This window comes from Ceratotherium simum, chromosome 26 (genome assembly GCF_057802395.1).
Source record: "Ceratotherium simum simum isolate JZ-2026a chromosome 26, ASM5780239v1, whole genome shotgun sequence".
Taxonomy (NCBI): Eukaryota; Metazoa; Chordata; class Mammalia; order Perissodactyla; family Rhinocerotidae; genus Ceratotherium; species Ceratotherium simum.
Genome location: NC_141925.1, coordinates 9,229,704 through 9,249,745, shown reverse-complemented (window position 1 = coordinate 9,249,745; position 20,042 = coordinate 9,229,704). Strand labels below are relative to the sequence as shown.

Below are 20,042 nucleotides of genomic sequence, written 5' to 3'. Positions count from 1 at the left end.
GGGGACCTCCCACGCCTGCAGCCGGAGCTGTACCCGGCCCTGTGCGGGGGTGGGAGCGGGAAACTCGGGTCTCGTCCTCAGCCAGGTGGCTTCCACCACCCCCTTTCATCAGGTGGATGCCAAACTCCCATCCCAGCCCATAAGGCTTTGCGGGGCAGGACTGGCTATCCTCTGCCGCCTGCCCCTGAGACCTCACTCTGCTGTTGTACCCTGGCCAGATTCCACCCATTCTCGGAACACACCCAGGTCTTTCCCTCCTCAGGGCCCTTGCGCCTGCTGTTTCCGCTGCGTCAATGCTCCTCCACACCCCCCGATTTTTCACAGGGATGAAAGTGTAGAGGCTCCGAGTGGCCCTTCCTGCCCTTCTCCCTAATGTCCCCCCGACCCCTGTCTCTACCCCTTTGTTCTCTCTGTTTTGAGTTCTTGAAGGACCTTTCACATCTCCTCTCTTTGCTTTTTTTTGCCAGGTTTGGTAATTCCTATTCTCTCTTAAATAGAATCTCAGCTCAGTGAGGGTAGCACCCTGTGCCTAGACTTGAGCACAGAGAAGGTTGGTGGGCGGGTGGGTGAAGGACCCCGGGCATGTGCAGGTCACAGAGTCTCTCCCCATCTCACAGATGGGGAAACAGAGGCCCCGGCACAGCTGAGGTCCATCTGGGTAGAAATCCAGGGCTCACCCTGTGCACTGCCTGCCCCCACAAGGTGGACGGGGGCCCCGAGGGCAGCCCACAGGAGGGCTCCACCTTCCTCCCTCTGCTCTGCCTCCCTGGGCGCCCTGCCCTGGCTGCCAGCCTGGAAAGGGACAGGGGCAGGGGCAGGCGGGAGGGGCGCTGTGAAGTGGGCACAGCTTCTGTGGGAGGCAGGAGGGCCAGATGCCCAGACAGCAGGGTGGGAGCCCCGGGCCCTGGGGGCCTGGACACACCCTAGCCTGGAGTCACAGCATAGCCAGGTGAAATACAGGACACCAGGTAAATTCCAATTTGAAATAAACTACTGATAATTTTTACTCTAAGTATGTCTCAAATACTGCAAGGGATATACTTATACTAAAAAATCATTGTTGTTTACCTCAAGTTCAATTTCACTGGGCTCCCGTATTTTTATTTGCTAGATCTGGCAACTCTGCTTGGGGGAATGGCAGGGCCCTTGCCAGGTGCCAGGCGGGCAGATGTGAGGGCTGGCGAGATCTTAGGGAGTGCCGCCTGTGGGAACCCAGGCTGAGGGTGGGGAGCGGCTGCAGGCCCGGGAATGCCAGGCCTGGGGGCTGGTGCTTCCACCTGCCCGACGGGGGAATGGGTCCCAGCGTTCCGCCATGGCAGTTCACGCCCAAGCCCCTGCCTTCTGGTCCTGGTCCTGGAGTCCCATCTCGGGGAAGGGCCACGCACGGTCCCCTGTCCCGGCTGCCATTTGTCCCGGTAGGAGCAACGTGGGGCCCACAGTAGGTGCTCGGGGCAGTGGCCGGCCGAGTGCAGCTCCCGTTTCCTGATTTAGACAGATGCCCTCCGTGGAAGTAGTGTCTCCAGCACAAGGCTCACGTCCCGTGTGCTGCCCGGCCCACGGGGGTTCCTTGGACCCCAGGCCCCTCTACCCGTGGCCACAAGTCACTGTCACCAGGGCCGCTGTTTCCTGAGTCCCTAAACACACGTGTTTTCTCTAGTCCTTGCATCATCCCTCTGGGAGGGGGGAACGGTGGCCCCCTTTTACAGATGTGGAGACTGAGGCCAGAGAAGTCTCCTGCCCACGGCCACTCAGTCAGGGAGTGGCAGAGCCACGTTCCAAGCCAGGCCCGCCCAACTCCAAATGTTGACCTCCAGGGGCCATCTAGAGGCCGGTGGCTGCCTGAACCTGGAACTCCTTCCCCCGGGGTTTGTTCTGGCTCTAGAGATGGGGGCTCCTTGCAGTTCTGCTCCCCAAGCCCCTCCTGGCCCAAGACCAGTGGAGGGTTACTAGGGTGAGGATCCCAGTGGCTATATTCAGTGGTACCAGTGTGAGGGGAGAAGGTCAGTGTTTCCCAAAAGTCTCTGTTCCCAAGAATTCCCCAGAGTCCTTACTAAAAGCAGATTCCCAGGCCCTGGCCCTGGAGATTCAAAAGGCCTGGCATATGCCCTGGAATCTGCCTTTTAACCAGCGACCCCAGGTGAATTTGCTCAGCCAGTTTCAAAGCCAGTGATGAATGCCCTGCAGAACCCTTGGGCTTCTGCCCACCCCCCAAATTCCGCAGGCTGACCCCACAGAGGGCCATGTGGGTGTGCATGTAGGGAGGCATTTTCTCTTGGGGAGAGACTGCCAGAGCCCCCATGTCTGGGCCCAGCATCTGCATCCTCAGCCTTTGCCCCCTTGTGGACAAGTCAGGAGGGGGAGAGGGGCATGACCCCCTGTTTGGGGGTGACTTTCACACCCCTAACCTGATGGCTGAGAATGACAGTTTGTCCCCAAATGGGGCTTCCAAGGGGGCTTTCCTACCTCCTCACCCCCTTGAGGACTCTCTGAGCCCCAACTTAACAGATGCCAATAGCTGGTGATTCCCAGGGTTGGAGGAAAAACCCCTAAATGTTCTGCAACGGCTTCTCACCTCCACCTGCTGGGGGCGGGGGGGAGGGGAAGCTAGGGCACCCCAGTCTTTCAGTGTGAGACTCGTCTGTGCCTGGAGCTGGTTCTGGGCTGGAAGAGCCAACAGGCCTTTCTAGAAAACCAGGCTTTGGTGGTTTAGATACGTACAGTTCAAAGGGTGGTCCAGAGGCCAGCAGAATCAGCATCACCTGGGAGCTTGTTAGAGATGCAGACCCCCTGACTCCTGAAGACGGTATTCTGTCCCCCAAGAGAAAGCACCCTCTCCACACATCCCTGGCAGGCCCATTGTGGGGTCAGCTGCGAGAATGGAGGGGGTGCCAGCCCAGGGATCGGAGCTTAGGCAGCTCCCTGCAGCTCTGCATCCTCCTCCTCCTGGGCACACCCCGGGCTGGTCACCTCTGCAGGTACCACTGGTGGGTGAATTGTGTCAGGAGCTTGCGGACCAGCAGCCCTTTTCCGGGTCACCAGGGATGGGGGACGGGCCCCTATTGCCCGTGGCAGGAGGGCAAAGGGCAGGACTAGGGGCCTTGGCATCTAGACTCTCAGCCCTCTGCCCCTGGGTGGGGGGGTCAGGAGAGAGAGAGAGGGCAGAAAGGAGGGGGAATGACCCTGTCCCGGGCGGGGAAAGACCTCCAGGTGGTCAGCCTTCTTTCGTGGGAGGTCCCTGGGCAGGCCTGTACATCCAGAAACACTAATACTGCTAATCGTTATTTTGTGCTCAGTATGTGTCCGGCGCCTGGATGCGAGCAGATGTCACTGTGGTCAGCAGTGGTTCCAAGCTGTGGCTGCAGCAGATTCACCTGTGACAAGGCAGATTCCAGGGCCCCCTCCAGGCCTTCTGAATCTCCAGGGACAGGCCTGGGAATCTGCTTTGACTACCGGCCCTGGGGAATTCTTGGGATCAGAGACTTTGGGGAAACACCGACCTTCTGCAAACCTTGAATGAGGATGTCACCGACATCCATTCATTCACTCGTTCGCTCGCTCATGCCACATCTGTGGAACATCCACCTCAATCACTGACCCGCCCGCTCTATTCCGCCCAGGATCACTGTTCACGGTCCCCAAGGCCGCCCGTGAGCCGGAATCGTCCCCACCCCGCCGCCGCGCTCTCTTCGCCCTCGACCCCTCCACTCTGGGCGTCAGCTCTCTGTCTCCTAGGCGCAGCGCCCAGAGAGCCCCTGGGCCCTGGGACCCTCCCAAGCCCCGCCCCGCCCGGGCAGTCGAGCCCACCTCCCCAGCCCGCGACTGCGCCCTGGGCCCCGCGCGCCCCGCCCCCACCCCGCGACCTGCGCGGAGGCTGCGCCGCGGGGCGCAGGCTCGGAGCCCACCGTTCTCTGCCCGGAGGGCATCCCAGCCCCTTGGCGGCGAGAGGCGGAGCCGGAGCCTGGGCGGTGGGCTCCAGGTGGGCTCTGGGAAGGATGAAGCAGGTAGGGCCGCGGGGATGCTGAGGTGGGAGGATGGTGGCGAGGACGGGCGGAGCCTGCGGGAGCGCTGGGAGGAGCGGGGAGGAGGGATGCTCGAGCCTGGGCCTGGGCCTGGGCCGGACCCCAAACGGGCAGGAGAGGGGAGAAGGCCTCGGATCACAGCCGCAGGGGAGGAGCCCCGCCTGCAAAGAGGGTGGCGGTGGGGATGTGCACCGCGGGCGGGCCTGCCACCCGCCTTTGGTGTCCCCCCAGGCCCTGGTGGACGACACTGAGGACGTGTCCCTGGACTTTGGCAATGAAGAGGAGCTGGCCTTTCGGAAAGCCAAGATCAGGTGTGTTGGGACTGCAACATACATTCGCCCAAAGCTGCAAATTCATTCACTCACATTCGCTCACCTACTCATCCATCCATTCATTCACAATATACTGAGCACCTAGTGTGTGGGAGACGTGGGCTAGGGACACTCCCTGGACAGATCAGACAAGGCTGCTGGAGCCTGCAGTCTGTGCGGGAGGGCACTAACATTGAACAGGCAAACAAAGATATTAACAAGATGATGACAGAGTGTGAGAAGAGCTGGGAAGAAAATCAACAGTGTGATGAAAGAGAAAGTAACTGAGGAAGGCTATTTGCCCTAGTGCAATCAGGGAGGGCCTGTCTGAGGAGGTGACATTTGAGCTGAGACCTGAATGATGAGAAGCAGCCAGCCATGGGAGACTTTGGAGGAAGGGTGTTCCAAAGGGAAGGAACAGCAGGTGCAAAGGCCTCAGGCAAAGGCCCAGAGGCGAGGCTGTGTTGGAAGGTCAGAGAAAAGCCACTGTGTCTGGAACATGGTAGGGGAGGAGAGAGGGGTTGTCAGGAGGCTAGAGAGGTGGACAAGGGATTGAATTTTTATACTAATCCCTGTTCCAGCTCCAGACAGACAGACATAGTGTCCTGAGTCAAGTCACTTGCCTGCCTGAGACCTTTGGCATCCCAGAAGGCGGCAGGACTAAGGTGTGAGGAATGACCCATGGACACTGATGACCCAGGCAGCTGCCACATCTAGAAGCACCCTTGGCTCAGCCACACTCACTCACCTGCTTCTGTCCCATCTCTCTTTCCAGCCATTAGAGCCAGCAGGCGTGCGGGCCTGGCACCTGGCACTAAAATTCTCTGATTCAAATCCAGTAAATGGAATAGGATGGTATTAGTTTCCTGTGGCTGCTGTAACAAAGCACCATAAACTTGTTGGCTTAAAACAACAGACATTTATTCTCTCACAGTTCCAGAAGCCAAAAGTCCAAAATCAGTTTCCCTGGGCTGAACCAGGGTGTCGGCAGGGCCACTCTCCCTCCGGCAGCTCTAGGGGAAAATCTGCTCCTTGCCTTTTCCAGCTCCTGGTGGCTGCTGGCTTGGGGCCCCTCCCTCCATCTTCAAGGCCAGCTGTGTAGCCTCTTCAAACTTCTCTCTGCCCCATTTTCACGTTGTCTTTTCCTCTGTGTCACATCTCCCTCTGCCTTGCTCTTATGTGGTGACTTGTGACTGCATTTAGGGCCCACCCGGACAATCTCCCCATCTGGAGATCCTTAACTTCATCACATCCGCAAAGTCCCTTTTGCATATAAGGCCTCATTCACAGGTTCCAGGGACTGGGACCTGGATGATTGGGGGCCCATTATTCAGCCTACCCTATGACCAGTGATTGTCTTTAAGGAAAGACACTGAAAGAGAATGGGAATCCTGGGGAAAGAATCTTGTAGAACATCTAAACTCGTTACATGTTCTGTCTTTATTGAGCACCTGCTGTATGCCTAGCTCTGGGCTGGTGGCTAGGGATGTGTGGTATACGGGACACACCCCTACCTTTATGGAGTTGTCTAGAGCAAGGATGGTCAGCCTCAACAATGCTGACATTTTGGGCTAGACACTTTGCTGTGAGAGTGGTTCTGTGCATTGTAGGGTGTTTAGCAGCATCTCTGGCCTCTACCCACCAATGCCAGTAGCACCCCACCAGTAATGTCTCCAGACACTGCCAAGTGTCCCCTGGGGGACAGACTTTCCCCTGGTTGAAAACTGTTGGTGTGTGTGGGGTAGGGTGTAGGCATGCCCATGGCTGTTATGACTCAGTGTTTTAAATGCTGTGATAGGCAAAAGCTTGGGCACTTAACCTAGTCAGGGGAGAAGTGACAGCTAAGCTGAGACCCGGAGGATGGGTAGGAGTTAGCTAAGCAGGGAAGGAGGGAAGGTGTCACGTGCAAAGACTTAGAGGTAAGATCATGAGTTTAGAGAGTTGAGAGTGGTTTACTGTGGCTCAAGACCAGGGATGCTGGGGAGTGGTCTGAACAGAGGCTGGGGCCAGACCCTGAAGTCTGTCCACTAGATCTTTCTATGAGGATGAGAATGTGCTATATCTGTGCTGTCCAATATGGTAGCCACCAGCCACATGTGACTATTGAGCGTTGATATGTGGCTAGTGTGACTATGGGACAAGTTTGTGTGTTCAATTTTAATTAATTTAGATTTAAATAGCCACGTGTGGCTACCATAATGGACAGTACACTTCTAGAGTTTGGTCACCACTGAAGGGCTTTGTGCTGGGCAGAGATGTGGTCAGAGTTGCAGGAAGGGGCGTGGACTGTAGGGGCAGATGGAAGCAGGGAGCGGAAGCCGGGGGCTTGGAGCAGGGCACTGGCAGCGGTGATGGAGGAAGTGGAGGGGCCCAGAGGCACGGTGGAGGTAGAACCAGCCGGCCTTGGTGATGGTCAGGATGTGGGGTGGTGACAGGAATAGTCAAGGGCGATGCCCAGGCTCCTGGCCTCGTGATAAAGGTGCAGGAGCACTCGGAATCAAAAATGTTGAGCCCAGAGTGGTCCTTGTTGGGTTGTGGCGGAACATTCTAATGGCCAGGGTTGGTGGGCAGCTGGGAAGAGAGGCTGGTCTCTCAGGGATCTTCTGGGCTGCATTCAGAGACCGGGGAGGCAGCAGCTCACCGACCATTGTGTGTTTGAGAGCCAGTAACCCCAGAATCCTCTGGTGTGCCGAAAGCCGATTTCTGCGCCCAGCCCTGGACCTACTTAACCAGATTCACAGGGGATGGCCTGGGAATGTGAATTTAAAATATCATCTCTAATTGATTCTGATGCTCAAGAATATAGAGGTGGCTCTGAAATCCTAAGAGTAAATGAACCCACCCAGATAGCAGGGTGGAAAGGGGCTTCTCAACGGAGGTCCATGGATGGGCTTTAGGGGGTCCAGGACCCCTCTGAAAACTATTATCTGAGTTTCATATGTGTGCTGCTTTAGGAAAAGGGCTCGAACTTTTATTGGATTATCAAGTGGGTCCATGATCCAGAAAAGTTAAGAATCACTAGTATAGGGTGGGAATTGTTATTTGTAAATTCCATGTTGAAATGGATGCCAGGTTGACCTTGAAAGGAGGTGATACTATGGACGGGACCCTACAACAGGAGTCTGGGATATTGTGGCCACTTCTTCCTTTACGACTGGCTGGCTTTGTGATTTTGGACGGTTACCTTGCCTTGTTGGGCCTCCGTTAACCCATCTGTAAAATGGGGATAATTGTACCAGCCTGACTTCACCATGTGCTTGCTAAACAATTTGTTCAGTAAATATTTATCCAGCGTCTGTGTCCCAGGTGCTGGCTTAAGCCCTGGGGATCGAGACCTGGTTCCTGCCCTGCCAGTCTTGGTTCCAGGTCAGTGAGGTGCAGTGTTGCAGTGGGGGCTCCTCGGGGAGGGCACCTGGCAGGATCAGCAGAGGATGTGACCCCACAGCACGCCTGGGCAGGTAGAGGAAATGCTCTGTGTGCGTGTGTTTTCCCCAGTGGGCCACTTTTTTCTTTTTTTATTGTGAAAACAAACCCCACAATATAAAATTTACCATCTTAACCGTTTTTAAGTGTACAGTTCAGTAGTGTTAAGTATATTCATGTTGTTATGAAACAGATCAGATCTCCAGAACTCTTTCATCTAGCGAATCTGAAACTCTGTATCCATGAAACAACAACTCTCCATGCCCCTCTCTCCTCAGCCCCTGGTAACCATCATTCCTCCTTTTGTCTCTATGAATTGGACAACTTTGGATACCTCATATAAGTGGAGTCATATAGTATTTGTCTTTCTGTGATTGGCTTATTTCACTTAACATAATGTCCTCAAAGTTCATCCATGTTGTAGCACCTGTCAGAATTTCCTTCCTTTTCAAGGCTGAATACTATTCCATTGTCTGTGTGGACCACATCTTGTTCATCCATCTATCAGTGGACACTTGGGCTGCTTCCATGTTTTAGGTCTTGTGAACAGTCCTGCAGTGAACATGGGTGTGCAGATATCGCTTCAGTTCTTCCTGATAAATACCCAGAAGTGGAATTGCTGGGTCATGTGGTAATTCTATTTTTAATTTTTTGAGGAACTTCCATACTGTTTTCCATAAGAGTTGCAGCATTTTACAATCCTACCAGCAATGCACAGGGTTCTAATTTCTCTACAGCCTCACCAACACTTGTTATTTTCTGTTTTTTCACAGTAGCCATCCTGGTGGGTGTGAGGTGGTACCGCATTGTGGTCTTGATGGACATTTCCTTAGTGATCAATGATGTCGAGCATTTTCTCATGTGCTTGTTGGCCATTTGTACATCTTTGAAGAAATGTCAGTTCAAGTCCTTTGCTCATTTTTTAATCGGGTTATTGGATTTTTTGTTGTTGAGTTGTAGTAGTTCTTTGTATAGTCTTGATATTAATAACCCTTTATGAGATATATGATTTGCAAATATTTTCTCCTATTCCCTAGGTTGCTTTTTCACTCTCTTGATTGTGTCCTTTGATGCACAAAAGTTTTTTAGTTTGATGTAGTTCTATTTGTTTTTACTTTTGTTGCTTTTGCTTTTGGTGTCATATTGTGTGTGTGTTCTAAATTGAAATATAATTCACCTATCATAAATTCACCCTTTTAAAGTGTACAATTCAGTGTGGTTTTTAGTTTATTCACAAAGTTGTGCAACCATCATCACTATCTAGTTCCAGAAATTTTTCATCACCCCAAATGGAAACCCTGTGCCCATTAAGCAGTCTCTTCCCATTTCCCTCCTCCCTCCAGCCCCTGGCAGCCACTAATCTGCTTTCTGTCTCTGTGGATTTGCCTATTCTGGACATTTCATATGAATGGAATCTTACAACATGAGGCCTTTTATCTGGCTTCTTTCACTTAGCATCATGTTGTCAAGGTTTGTGCATGTTTGGCATTTCTTCATTCCTTTTTATGGCTGAATAATATTTCATTGTATGGATAGAGCACATTTTGCTGATCTGTTCATCAGTTGATGGACATTAGTGTTGTTTCTGCTTTTTGGTTTTTATGAATCATGCTGCTATGGACATCCGTGTACAAGTTTTTCTGTGAACATATATTTGCAGTTCTCTTGGACATAAACCTAGGAGTGGAATTCCTAGGAATAGGAAGCCTATACTGGGCCATACTGTAACTATTTTAGCCATGCTGTGTTGTAGACCAACTTTTAGTGAGTTCTCTGGGCTTCCAGCTGCCTTGGGGAGTAGGAAGAGCCTGGACTCTGATCAGGCAGACCCAGGTTTGGACCTTGATTCCCCCATTCCCCAGCCAACTAACTGCGGATACGGGTTCGCCTTGGCAGACAGCCTCACAAGACACAGATAGGCTCTCATGTAAAACTATGTTGACTCGGCTCTCTAGAAGGATGCAAGGGGGCGACACTTCATCTTCTTCTCATCAGGAGATCCAGCCGCTGCCCACACACACAGCTCCTTTTGCTCTGTCACCTACATGGGCCACGTTGGGCTGCCCAGCGTGAGAGCCAGAATGCTGTGAGTCACCTTGATGCATAGAAGCTTCGGCCTCTATTTCCCACCAACCTTTCCTATGATTTTGATCCCCGAGTTCCAAAGCCTGCTTGCCAGCTCATTTCCTCCAACCCAAGGGTGGTTCCATGCTACGCACTGGCAGATACAACCCTGCCACAAGAGACCCAGGTCCTTCTCAGGCAGGCCTGATGATAACCCCATTTACTCACAGTGACCTTGAACAAGTCAGGACATCTTCTGGATCCCCCATTTTCTCATCTGTAAAATGGGGGTGATGTTAGCTCCATTGCAGGGTTGTGTTAAGAGGACTAAATACAGTGACCAATGTATATAATGAGCCTAATGGGACCCCTGACACCTCGTATGGGCTTCAAAAATGGTATCTGCTCTCTGCCTGTAGGTGTGACTTCTGTGTCCTGTCTCTGTGGGCAGGGCTGGGGTGGAGGCAGGGCCTCAATTGGAACAGGATGTCACACTGGGGTTGTCCGAGGAGCTGGAGAATCCCTCCTATGGAAAGTTATGTTTATGCTTTCAAGGCACCGTCTTCACAAAATTCATTTGGACCCAAAGCTCATGGGTTCCAATGGACTCCCACCCAAAGTAGGATGATCTTCTCTTGCCCCAGACGGATTTCATGGATCTGATTTTGGTTTCAATTGTCAGGGCTGGTTTGTTGGCAGCGCTTGGTCAGCGTCTCATGGTTAGTCCTCCTTCAGCCCATGGGCATCAAATTGAGAACAACACTATCCTCTGGGCCCAGACACCACAGGGAGCTACAGGTCAGGGGGCCAGGTCCTGAGGCAAAAATCACGTGGAATCAAAACTAGCCCTGCAAATCCCTGACGAGCCTGGCAAGTGAAATAATGTTTTGTCTTTCAAGAAGTCTTCCACTATCAGTTTATCTTCCCATGTGAGAGGCAAAAGCTGTTCCTCAAAATGAGCCGCAGACGAAATTGTCAGCTGTTTTTTTAGGGGAAGTTATGCTGAATGAAAAATCATAATAACAAACACTTACCTAGCACTTACTAGATGCAGGCACTGGTCGAAGTGTTTTATTTATAATAATTCATCTAATCTGTATTACAAACCTATGAAGTAGATACTATGCTCTTTATCAGTTTCAAGATGAGAGAAATTGAGGGAAAGAGAGAGTCAAGTGACTTGCCCAACATCGCACAGCTGTTAAGTTGCAGGGTGGGGATTTGAACCCTCAGAGTCTGGCTCTAGAGTCCACGTGTTATATTATGCTGTGTTTAGCAGGCCAGATGCTCACACAGGGAGACGGGATGAGCTTCGCTGTGGGATCCACATTTTCAGGGCTTCCCTCTTGTGCTCACTCTGGGGAGTACTTTATATTTTCCTTGAGTAAATGAGAGTGCAGAACTGCCCCCACTATTCAGAGCAGGCTCTCCTAGCCTCGGCGCTGCTGATAGTTGGGGCCGGGTAATTCTTTGTTGTGGGGCTGTCCTGTGCACTGTAGGATTTTAGCAGCAGCAGTACACACCCTGCCCCAGTTGTGACAACCAAAAGTGACTCCTGATGTGGCCAGATGTCCCCTGGGGGCAAAATCGCCCTCAATTGAGAGCCGAATTTAGATTGTTCTCTGTCTGTCTGTCTGGGGTCTGGATTGGGATAAGGTAAATTTGCACTGGGGGCGACTTGGAGCATCCTGACACCTCTGTGTTTGACGTTGACCCAAGGGACACTGGTGGGGTGGGGGGCGAAGAAGGAGAGGGGGGCAGGCGATGGTTACACTGGTTACACACACACACACACACACACACACACACACACACACACACACACACACACACACACACACACACACACACACCATGCTCCAAGACACTAAGGAGGAGAATTTTGGTTTTTCTTTATTGTTACTCCAGGAAGTCTGCTCACTTCAGTAAGTGAGGACCCCTCGCCCAGAACCCTGTCCCCAGTGGCTTTGGGAAACAAGTCACGCTGCCCCCTTCTCACTCTAAACATATAGAAATACGACACATGAGCAGCTCCTATTAAGAGCTGATTGTTTAATTTTAAGGAAGCTCCATGATTACCGAGGAAAATAACCCGCAGAATCAGAGAACTAGACAAATTTCAGTTCTCTTTGATTAGGGCACGAAATTACGTATTTTGAAATTAAGTCCCTACATCTACAGCAGTTTAACTTCCTCTTATTTATATTTCTTGTTAACATGAAATTGATTGCATAAGCTGTGCCAATGATAAAATCACCCAAGGGAGATTCCTGCTGAACTGTGACCCACATAATCAGGGAAGGCATTTGGGGACCGCAAGGGGACACTGCTCAGGTTCCTTGATGTTCGATATTGGACGGCAGCTTGACTGCATGGACCTGGAGCATTTAACTCACTCATTCGTTTATTCCAGGGTTGATATTATTGAGATTTGGGGCTGGGCATTCTCTGTTGTGGGGCTGTCCTGTGCACTGTAGGATGTTTAGCAGCATCCCTGGCCTCACCCACTTGATGCCAGTAGCAGTCCCCCAGTTGTGACAACCAAAAATGTTTGTAGACATTGCTGAGGGGGCCTCCAAATCACCTTTCCTTTGAGAACCACTGGTTTATTCTATTGTCACTCACTTATTCATTAAATCAACAAAAATGTTCAAGGATCTTTGCATGCCAAACACTATTCTGGGGGACACAGAGAAAACCAGACAGGCCTGGTCCCTGCCCTCATGGAGCTGACATTTTAATTAGGGAGAAGACAGTGAGCATATAAGTAACATAGTAACTTCAGAGAGTGGTAAGACCACAAAGGGGAGTGTGAGAGAAATGGGTCCAGGGCCAGGGGGTTCCTTTAGATCAGGGAGGGCTCAGAGGAGGCCCAAGGAGGTGCATTTGTACTGAGACCCGAATGCAGAGGAGGAGCCAGGCATGGGAACATCCACAGGAAGAGAGTTCTGGCAGAGGAAACAGCAAGTGCAAAGGCCCTGAGGTGGGAGGTGTATTCTAGGGATTGTCAGAACCAGGCCAGGGGTAGAAAGTGAGAGGGTGGGAGGAGGAGACACAGTTGGAGATTTGTTAGGGGAAAGGATGTGGGAGGCTTTGAAGATTCCGGTGGGGAATCTGGAATTTTGATGGGCAGTCTCTGGAGAGATTTAAGCAGAGGAGAGGTCTGATCTGATTGACACTTGAGAAAGCTGCCTGTGACTGCCATGTGGCCTCACTGCTTCCATGCACAAGCAGTGAGATCTGTAAGGAGGCGGATGAAGGGGCCAGGGTGAAGGATGCTGGTGGCTGGACTGGCTGAACTCCAGGGACACACATGGGAACTTGCCTTAAATTGACCTTTGTCCAGATTCTGGCAGCTGCAGGCTGTGCTCTGAGCGACTTGGCATATTTTTCTAGGTTGTCTATTTCTAGATAAGTAGGGAATGCTTACACTGGTTTGTGTGTGTGTGTGTGTGTGTGTGTGTGTTCCCTTTCGTTGGGATGGGAGTAAGTGCTGATACAAGGCTTAGCCATATATTCTCCCAAGTGATGCGATGACAAGTCCTTATCAAAGAGCAACTCAATAAATTCGGTTGGAACCCAAGGGGAAAGACCCAGGGGCTGGCCCTTCCCCAGCCCTGAGGAAATCCTCTGCACACAAGGTCGCAGCCCTGGGTGTCCCATGGCCAATTACTCATTCCTCACTCATTACAGGAGCAAAGAGGCTTCCAGAATGACTCAGAAACCGCTGCAAATCGTGTTAATGGCTCTTCACGTTTTCTCTGCATTATAATACAGATGCCTCTCTCCCCAGGGTGTTAAAATTCTCTAGAATAGACATTGCAAAGGAACAGTCGGCCGACCAATTCCAGGCCTCAGACGTACTCTCTTAGTCCAGGGAGGTATTTTAATGGAACGTGAATTTAAATTTAAAAATTGGAACAGGTCACGTTAGAAATCTGACTTGCTCAGAGTAGATGAGCCAGAGACAGAAGGAGGGTTGGTAGTTGCCAGGGGCTTTGGGGAGGGAGAAATGGGGAGAAACTGCCTGCTGGGTGTGGAGTCTTCCTTTGGAATCATGGAAATGTTTTGGAACAACAGTGGGAAGCACTAAATGCCAATGAACGGCTCCCTTTAAATGGTGCATTTTATCTGATGTCAATTTTACCTCCATAAATTTTTTTGTATGATTTTTATTTTTTAGACTTTTAAAGCAGTTTTAGGTTCACACTAAAATTAAGGGGAAGGTACAGAGATTTCCCAATATCCTCTGCCCCCTCCCATGCACAGCCTCCCCCATTATCAACATCCCCCACCAGATGACACATTTGCTACAACTGGTGAACCTACATTGACACATCATAATCACCCAAAGTCCATGGTTTACATTAGGGTTCACTCTTGGTGTTGTACATTCTATGGGTTTGGACAAATATAATGACACGTATCCACCATTACTGTATCATTCAGGATAGTTTCACTGCCCTAAAAGTCCTCTGTGCTCTGCCTATTCATCCCTCCCTCCACCCTAATCCCTGGCAACTGATCTTTTTACTGTCTCCACAGTTTTATCTTTTCCAGAATGTTGTATAGTTAGAATCACAAAGTATGTAGCCTTTTCAGACTGGCTTCTTTCACTTAATAATATGCAATTAAATCATTAAAAAAAATCTGGATTGCTGACTTCTTTTGAGAAGCCATCAGAGTCGAAAGAGTGGGCCGAGTTGAGTGAGACCTGCCCTTCTGGGCGAGCCCCTGCCCTCACCCAACCTGTGGACCTATTTACCAGCCCAGCCCGGCCCTGTAAGCAACTGAGTTTGCAGCCCCCCATCCCCACCCCTCAAGGGCAGTGGGGAGCAAACATTACTCCAACAATAGCATTTCTACACTTTCCAGGGGTGCGAGACCCTCTGAGTTGGAATTCCTGTCTAATGCTGTGGCTTTCTCTCCAAACCTCTTGAAGCTGCTGCCAGGTGACTGAGGCCTGTTTGTGATGTCCCAGCCTCGGGGGTCAGGCTGTGCGTGGCCATCTGAGGCCACTTACCCTGAGCCCCTACGTTCCTGCTCATCCCCCGGCCTGATAGACACTGAGCTCTCTGCTGCCAAATTTATCCTTTAGATCTTCATAGATTTTTAAAAATTCATCTGTTTTTTGAGATATAATTTACACACCATAAATTTCACCCCTTTAAAGTGTACCACTCAGTGGTTTTTAGTATGTTCAGAAGGTTGTGTAACCATGATCATTATCTAATTCCAGAACATTTTCACCACCCCCCAAAGAAACTCCATGTTCTTTAGATCTCAATGCTCATCACTGCTAAGAAGCAGCCCCTACTCTGAGCTTGGCGCCCCTCCTCGCAGCCCCCACAGCCCCCGTGTCCACCCCAGGCCTGATGGCCAGCTGTCGTGTCCACCCCTCAGGTTTGTGAAAAATGTCAGTAAACAGCCAAGAGCCTCGTGGATGCCCTGCCCTGGGACAGGCTCTTGTAACTGAAAGATTACCACCTGGGACCACTGGGGCAGCTGGGGGGGACCCTGCACCATTGTCCATTCTGATTGGACAGTGGCCCTGCTGGGTCCGTTGTTGAACATTTTGATGGTGACTCTGCTTACCCCATTAATGACGCTTTTCACACTGAGTTGAAACTGCTCATTTGCTTCTTTGCCTCCCCCCCGGAGACTGGCGATGTCTGTGAGGGGAGGACTTGGTCCTTTTTTTTTTTTTTTTTTTAAAGATTTTATTTATTTTATTTTTTGCCCCCAAAGCCCCAGCAGATAGTTGTATGTCATAGCTGCACACCCTTCTAGTTGCTGTATGTGGGACTCGGCCCCAGGATGGACAGAGAAGTGGTGCCTCGATGCGCACCCGGGATCCAAACCCAGGCCGCCAGCATCGCAGCGCGCGCACTCAACCACCAAGCCACAGGGCCGGCCCAAGGACTTGGTCCATTTTGTTCACTGCATTCTCCCCGATCGAGCATGGTGCCTGGTAGATAGTAGGTGCTCAATAAATGTGAGGTCGTTGCTTTAAGCCCAATTTATCAAACTTACTTATTTCTTAAACAATTTTGAAAATCAGTTTAAACCATTGATGTTGATTGCAAATTCAATTCTATGTCCTTGTTCAATTTAAACTACAATTTCGATTTTAGCGTTGGTCAGCGTTCTGAGTACCAAATTAACCTGCAGACAGTAAATACACATCCACGGCAGTTACAAAGCCCACTGCTTTCAGTGTGATGGGGAGCATTTGATGAAACCCCAGATGAGAGAATCATAAAATTCAGCAAGAAAATAGGTTAAGTCGGAAAATAATATTTTGGATGACTGTCCTTAAAATGACTTAAAAAACTTTTTACTGTGAACTAATTTCAAACATACATACAGGAAAGTAGCAAGAATAGTACAAAGAACTGATACGTAGCTTTTACCCTGATTCACATTTTGTTAATTGCGTGTGTGTGTGTGTGCACGTGTGTGTTTGTTTTCTGAAGAGTTTGAGAGTAAGTTGCACACATTACTTACCCCTAAATACTTCATTGTGTCCTCTAAGAGCAAGATATTCTCTTACATACGCAGAGTACAATGATTGAAACTGAATAACTTATATCTAATCTACAGTCCATATTCCAATGTCCTGTATAGCACCTTTTTTTCCCCAGTTCAAGATCCAATCCAGGATGGCCCATTGCATTTAGTCATTCTGGAGCAGTTCTCAGCCTTTCTTTATCTGTCATGACCTGGACAGTTGTGAAGAGGGAAGGCCAGTAACTTTGAGGAATGTACCTGAACTTGGGTCTGTCTGATGTTACTCATGATTAGATCCAGGTTCTGATTTTTGGCAGAAATACTGCAGAAATGATGTTATGTTCTAAAAGGACATTTTTTTTCAAGCTGTCACCACTTAAGGTAGCCCAGAAGTGGCACTTTTTTCCCTCTGCTACCTCTTCCCTTCACCCCAGCCCCCAGATTTTGATCTTTGATTGTCTTCCCCACTCACAGAACCCAGAGCTCCTTAGAGAGGAGTCGGTTCCAAATCTTGAGGCAGAAACCAGTCAGACTGGATGTGGAACATCCTTTCGTTGCCAGAAAGCACAAGTGTTTTTTAAAATGTCACAGGCTGTTCTAAAAGAAGAAAGAAACTAGTTTAACGGGGATCCCACAGGCCAGGCTGTGGTAGTGATTCAGTATTTGCTGAATGAATTAATAAGATTTTACTCAGTTCTCTCATTAAATAGCCTGTAAGGCAGGCTCTTTGTTTATAAGATGCTATCATTTTAAGGTACGCTGGTTCCGTTATGGCTCTTGGGGGTGGGAAATAAATACCAGAGTAATATTTCCAACAATTAGTGGATGCACCCTGATTCCAGACACATTAAAATGGTCAAAAATTAAAATGCAAGTAAAGATGGGATCCTCTCCATTTTGCAAATGAGGAACTGGAAGCTCCAAAGAGCCAGTTTACGACCCATGCTCACGCAAGAGCTAATATTGGATGCCTTCAAGGCCTGCCCACTTTCTGGCAGAATCTGGTAGCTCTTTAGAAATGAAAGCACATAAATGTGTGAATTCTACTTTCTACTTCCAGTGCAAAAAAAAGCAGCCCGCTCAGAGCCAGGGTGAACACAAACAGGAATATGGGTTCCTTGCCTTCTTTGACCTCTCCCAGCCTACACCTGCTCTAAGCGCCTTCCTGCTGCCTGACTTCCACTCCAGCCTTCTGGAAAATCAGGCCTTGGCCTCTCTGCTTTTTTCTCTCCCTCAGTTAAAAACGCTGAGTCTCCTGTTTCAAAGACGTCAGCGTAACTGCAGTTGCTCTCATGATCCCCGCCCCCCCCAAGCTGTCTTCAAGTAAGACTGGGGGCCTTCATTTTACCACTGGGATTCTTAGAGGAACCTGATCTTGTCTGTCCTGCCCATTGAAACCAGCTGACAAAACATAACATGGGTTATACAGAGTTAAAACTCTTCAATGTTAGGGCCTGTATTAGTGAGCTATTGCTGCATAACAAATTACCCCCAAACTTAGCGGCTTCAGGCAACAAAGATTTATTATCTCACGTGGTGCCTGAAGGTCAGGGATGTGGGAGCAGCTTAGCTGAGTGGTTCCGGCTCAGGGTGCCATGAGGTTGCAGTCATATGAAGGCTCGACTGGGGTGGGAGGAGCCATTTCCAAGATGGCTCCCTCACATGGCTGTTGGCAGGAGGCCTCAGTTCCTTCCCACGTGGGCCTCTCCATTGGGCTGCTCTCAAAATGGCAGCTGGCTTCCCCCAGGGACAGCAAGGAAGAGAGCAAGACAGAGTGACCAAGGCAGAAGCCACAGTGGCTTTTATAATCTCAGAAGTGACACACAACCACTTCTGATGTATTCTGTCAGTCACGCAGCCTGGCCCTGGTGGTTCATTGTGGGAAGGGACTACACAAAGGTGTGAATAATGGGAGGTTGGGATCATTGGGGACCATCTCAGAAGCTGGCTGCTCACAGATCCCAGCCCAAAGAAGGAACAAATGGCGTTGTGCATCGCAGCAGTCCTGACTCTTATCATCCCGTTTTACAGATGAGGACACACGAGAGAAGTCACTTGTTCCAGGTCACACAGGTCCTCCGTGGTGGAGCTGGGATTTGAATCCGGGCGTCTGATAATGTGTGTCTGAACTTGTACCTAGGACCCTCCACTCACTGCCCCCCCACACCCTCTTTCTAAAGGAGAGCCAGGGAAGGCAGTGTCTCTCCTTCCCCCATTTCTTTTCTCCCTCTCTCTTTTAAATTGTGGTAAAATACACATAATGTAAAATTGACTATTTTAACCATTTTAAAATGAACAGTTCGTTGGCATTTAGTACATTCACAGTGTTGTGCAACCATCCTCACTGTCTAGTTCTAGAACATTTTCATCACCCCAAAAGGAAACCCTGGACCCATTAAGCAGTCACTCCCCATTCCCCCGTCCCCCGAGCCCCTGGCAAGCACGGATCTGCTTTCCATCTCTATAGATTTGCCTCTTCTGGACATTTCATATGAGTGGAATCCTACAATATGTGACCCTTTGTGTCTGCCTTCTTTCCCTGAGCATATGTTTTCAAGGTTCCTCCATGTTGTAGCAGGTGTCAGAACTTCATTCCTTTTTCTTTCCTGTTTTTTTTATTGTGGTTAAATATGCATAACATCAAATTTACCATTTTAACCATTTTCAAGTGTACAGTTCAGTGGCATTAAATACGTCCCATTGTTGTGTAACCATCACCACCATCCATCTCCAGAGCGTTTTCATCTTCGCAAACTGAAGCCCTGCATACATTAAGCAACAATTCTGATGCCGGCCCTGATACCAGTTCCCCTACATGAAACCCAGCATATATGGGGTTAAAACCAAAAGCACTCATCCCCTCTCCCTGCTTCTGTAAGTTACACTCATAGTAAATATCAGTTTTTTAAACCTTTGTATCCCTGAACTTCACAAGGCAGATAGAAGTTACAAATTGTTAAAAGCCCAGGTGGCCTCAAGCTGGGCTTACACCGAGGTTTTGGCTATTTACCAGTTCTTGAGGTTTGTTGCAGGGTAACTGATATCCAGAGAATACCTAGAAGCTAAAGCTTCTCAGACCTCAACTCCTTGGCTTCCTGGCACCAGAATCTGCCATCCACCATGGAGACGGTTGAAGGACACCCACCTTTGATTCCCTTGTCTCGCCCTCCTCCTCCCTGCCAGCAGCCTCACGAGGCCAAAGGCAGGCTAGTGGAAAAGTGCCGACCAGCAAGGCCACAGGCTCCCCTTCCCTACAAGCAGCCACATTCCTCACAATATTTAAAACCCCTCTGCCTCCCATCTTTCGGGGAGACAGGACAAATTTGAGAGCTCTCATCTCTGGCTGATGTCACCCAAAATAAAAACTCTTTCCTTGCCGTAAGCCTGGTGTTCCAGTTTTATTTAGCCCCTCTTGTGTGGCGGGTAGAGAACCTGGGTATGTTCTGGTAACAATTCCTCATTCCCTCCTCCCCCCAGCCCCTGGTAACCTCTATTCTACTTTCTGTCTCTATGAATTTGCCTCTTCTAGATGCCTTTATAAGTGGAATCATACAATATCTGCTTTTTTTGTCTGGATTCTTTCACTTAACCTCCTGTTTTCGAGGTCCGTCCACATTGTAGAATGTGTCAGTGCTTCATCCTCTTCTATGGCCGAGTCATACCTCATTGTATGGATAGGCCACATTGTGTTCACCCACTCATCCGTTTACGGACA

The 20,042-nt window shown here is 49.9% G+C and overlaps 1 protein-coding gene across 3 annotated transcripts in view; it reads left to right on the top strand.

Annotated features, from left to right (window-relative positions):
• Positions 1–3,869: 3,869 nt before the first annotated feature.
• The window catches only part of TVP23A (trans-golgi network vesicle protein 23 homolog A), a 28,457-nt gene continuing 12,284 nt past the window's right edge, over positions 3,870–20,042 (top strand). For 2 of the 3 annotated variants that reach the window (XM_014793449.2, XM_087416950.1), the window contains exons 1-2: positions 3,876–4,001; positions 4,251–4,330. In XM_014793449.2, coding sequence (XP_014648935.2) covers positions 3,993–4,001; positions 4,251–4,330 — 89 coding nt within the window. In that variant the 5' untranslated portion in view covers positions 3,876–3,992. Of the gene's footprint in view, positions 4,002–4,250; positions 4,331–20,042 lie in introns of all 3 variants that reach the window. The other variant, XM_087416951.1, reaches the window with a different exon arrangement.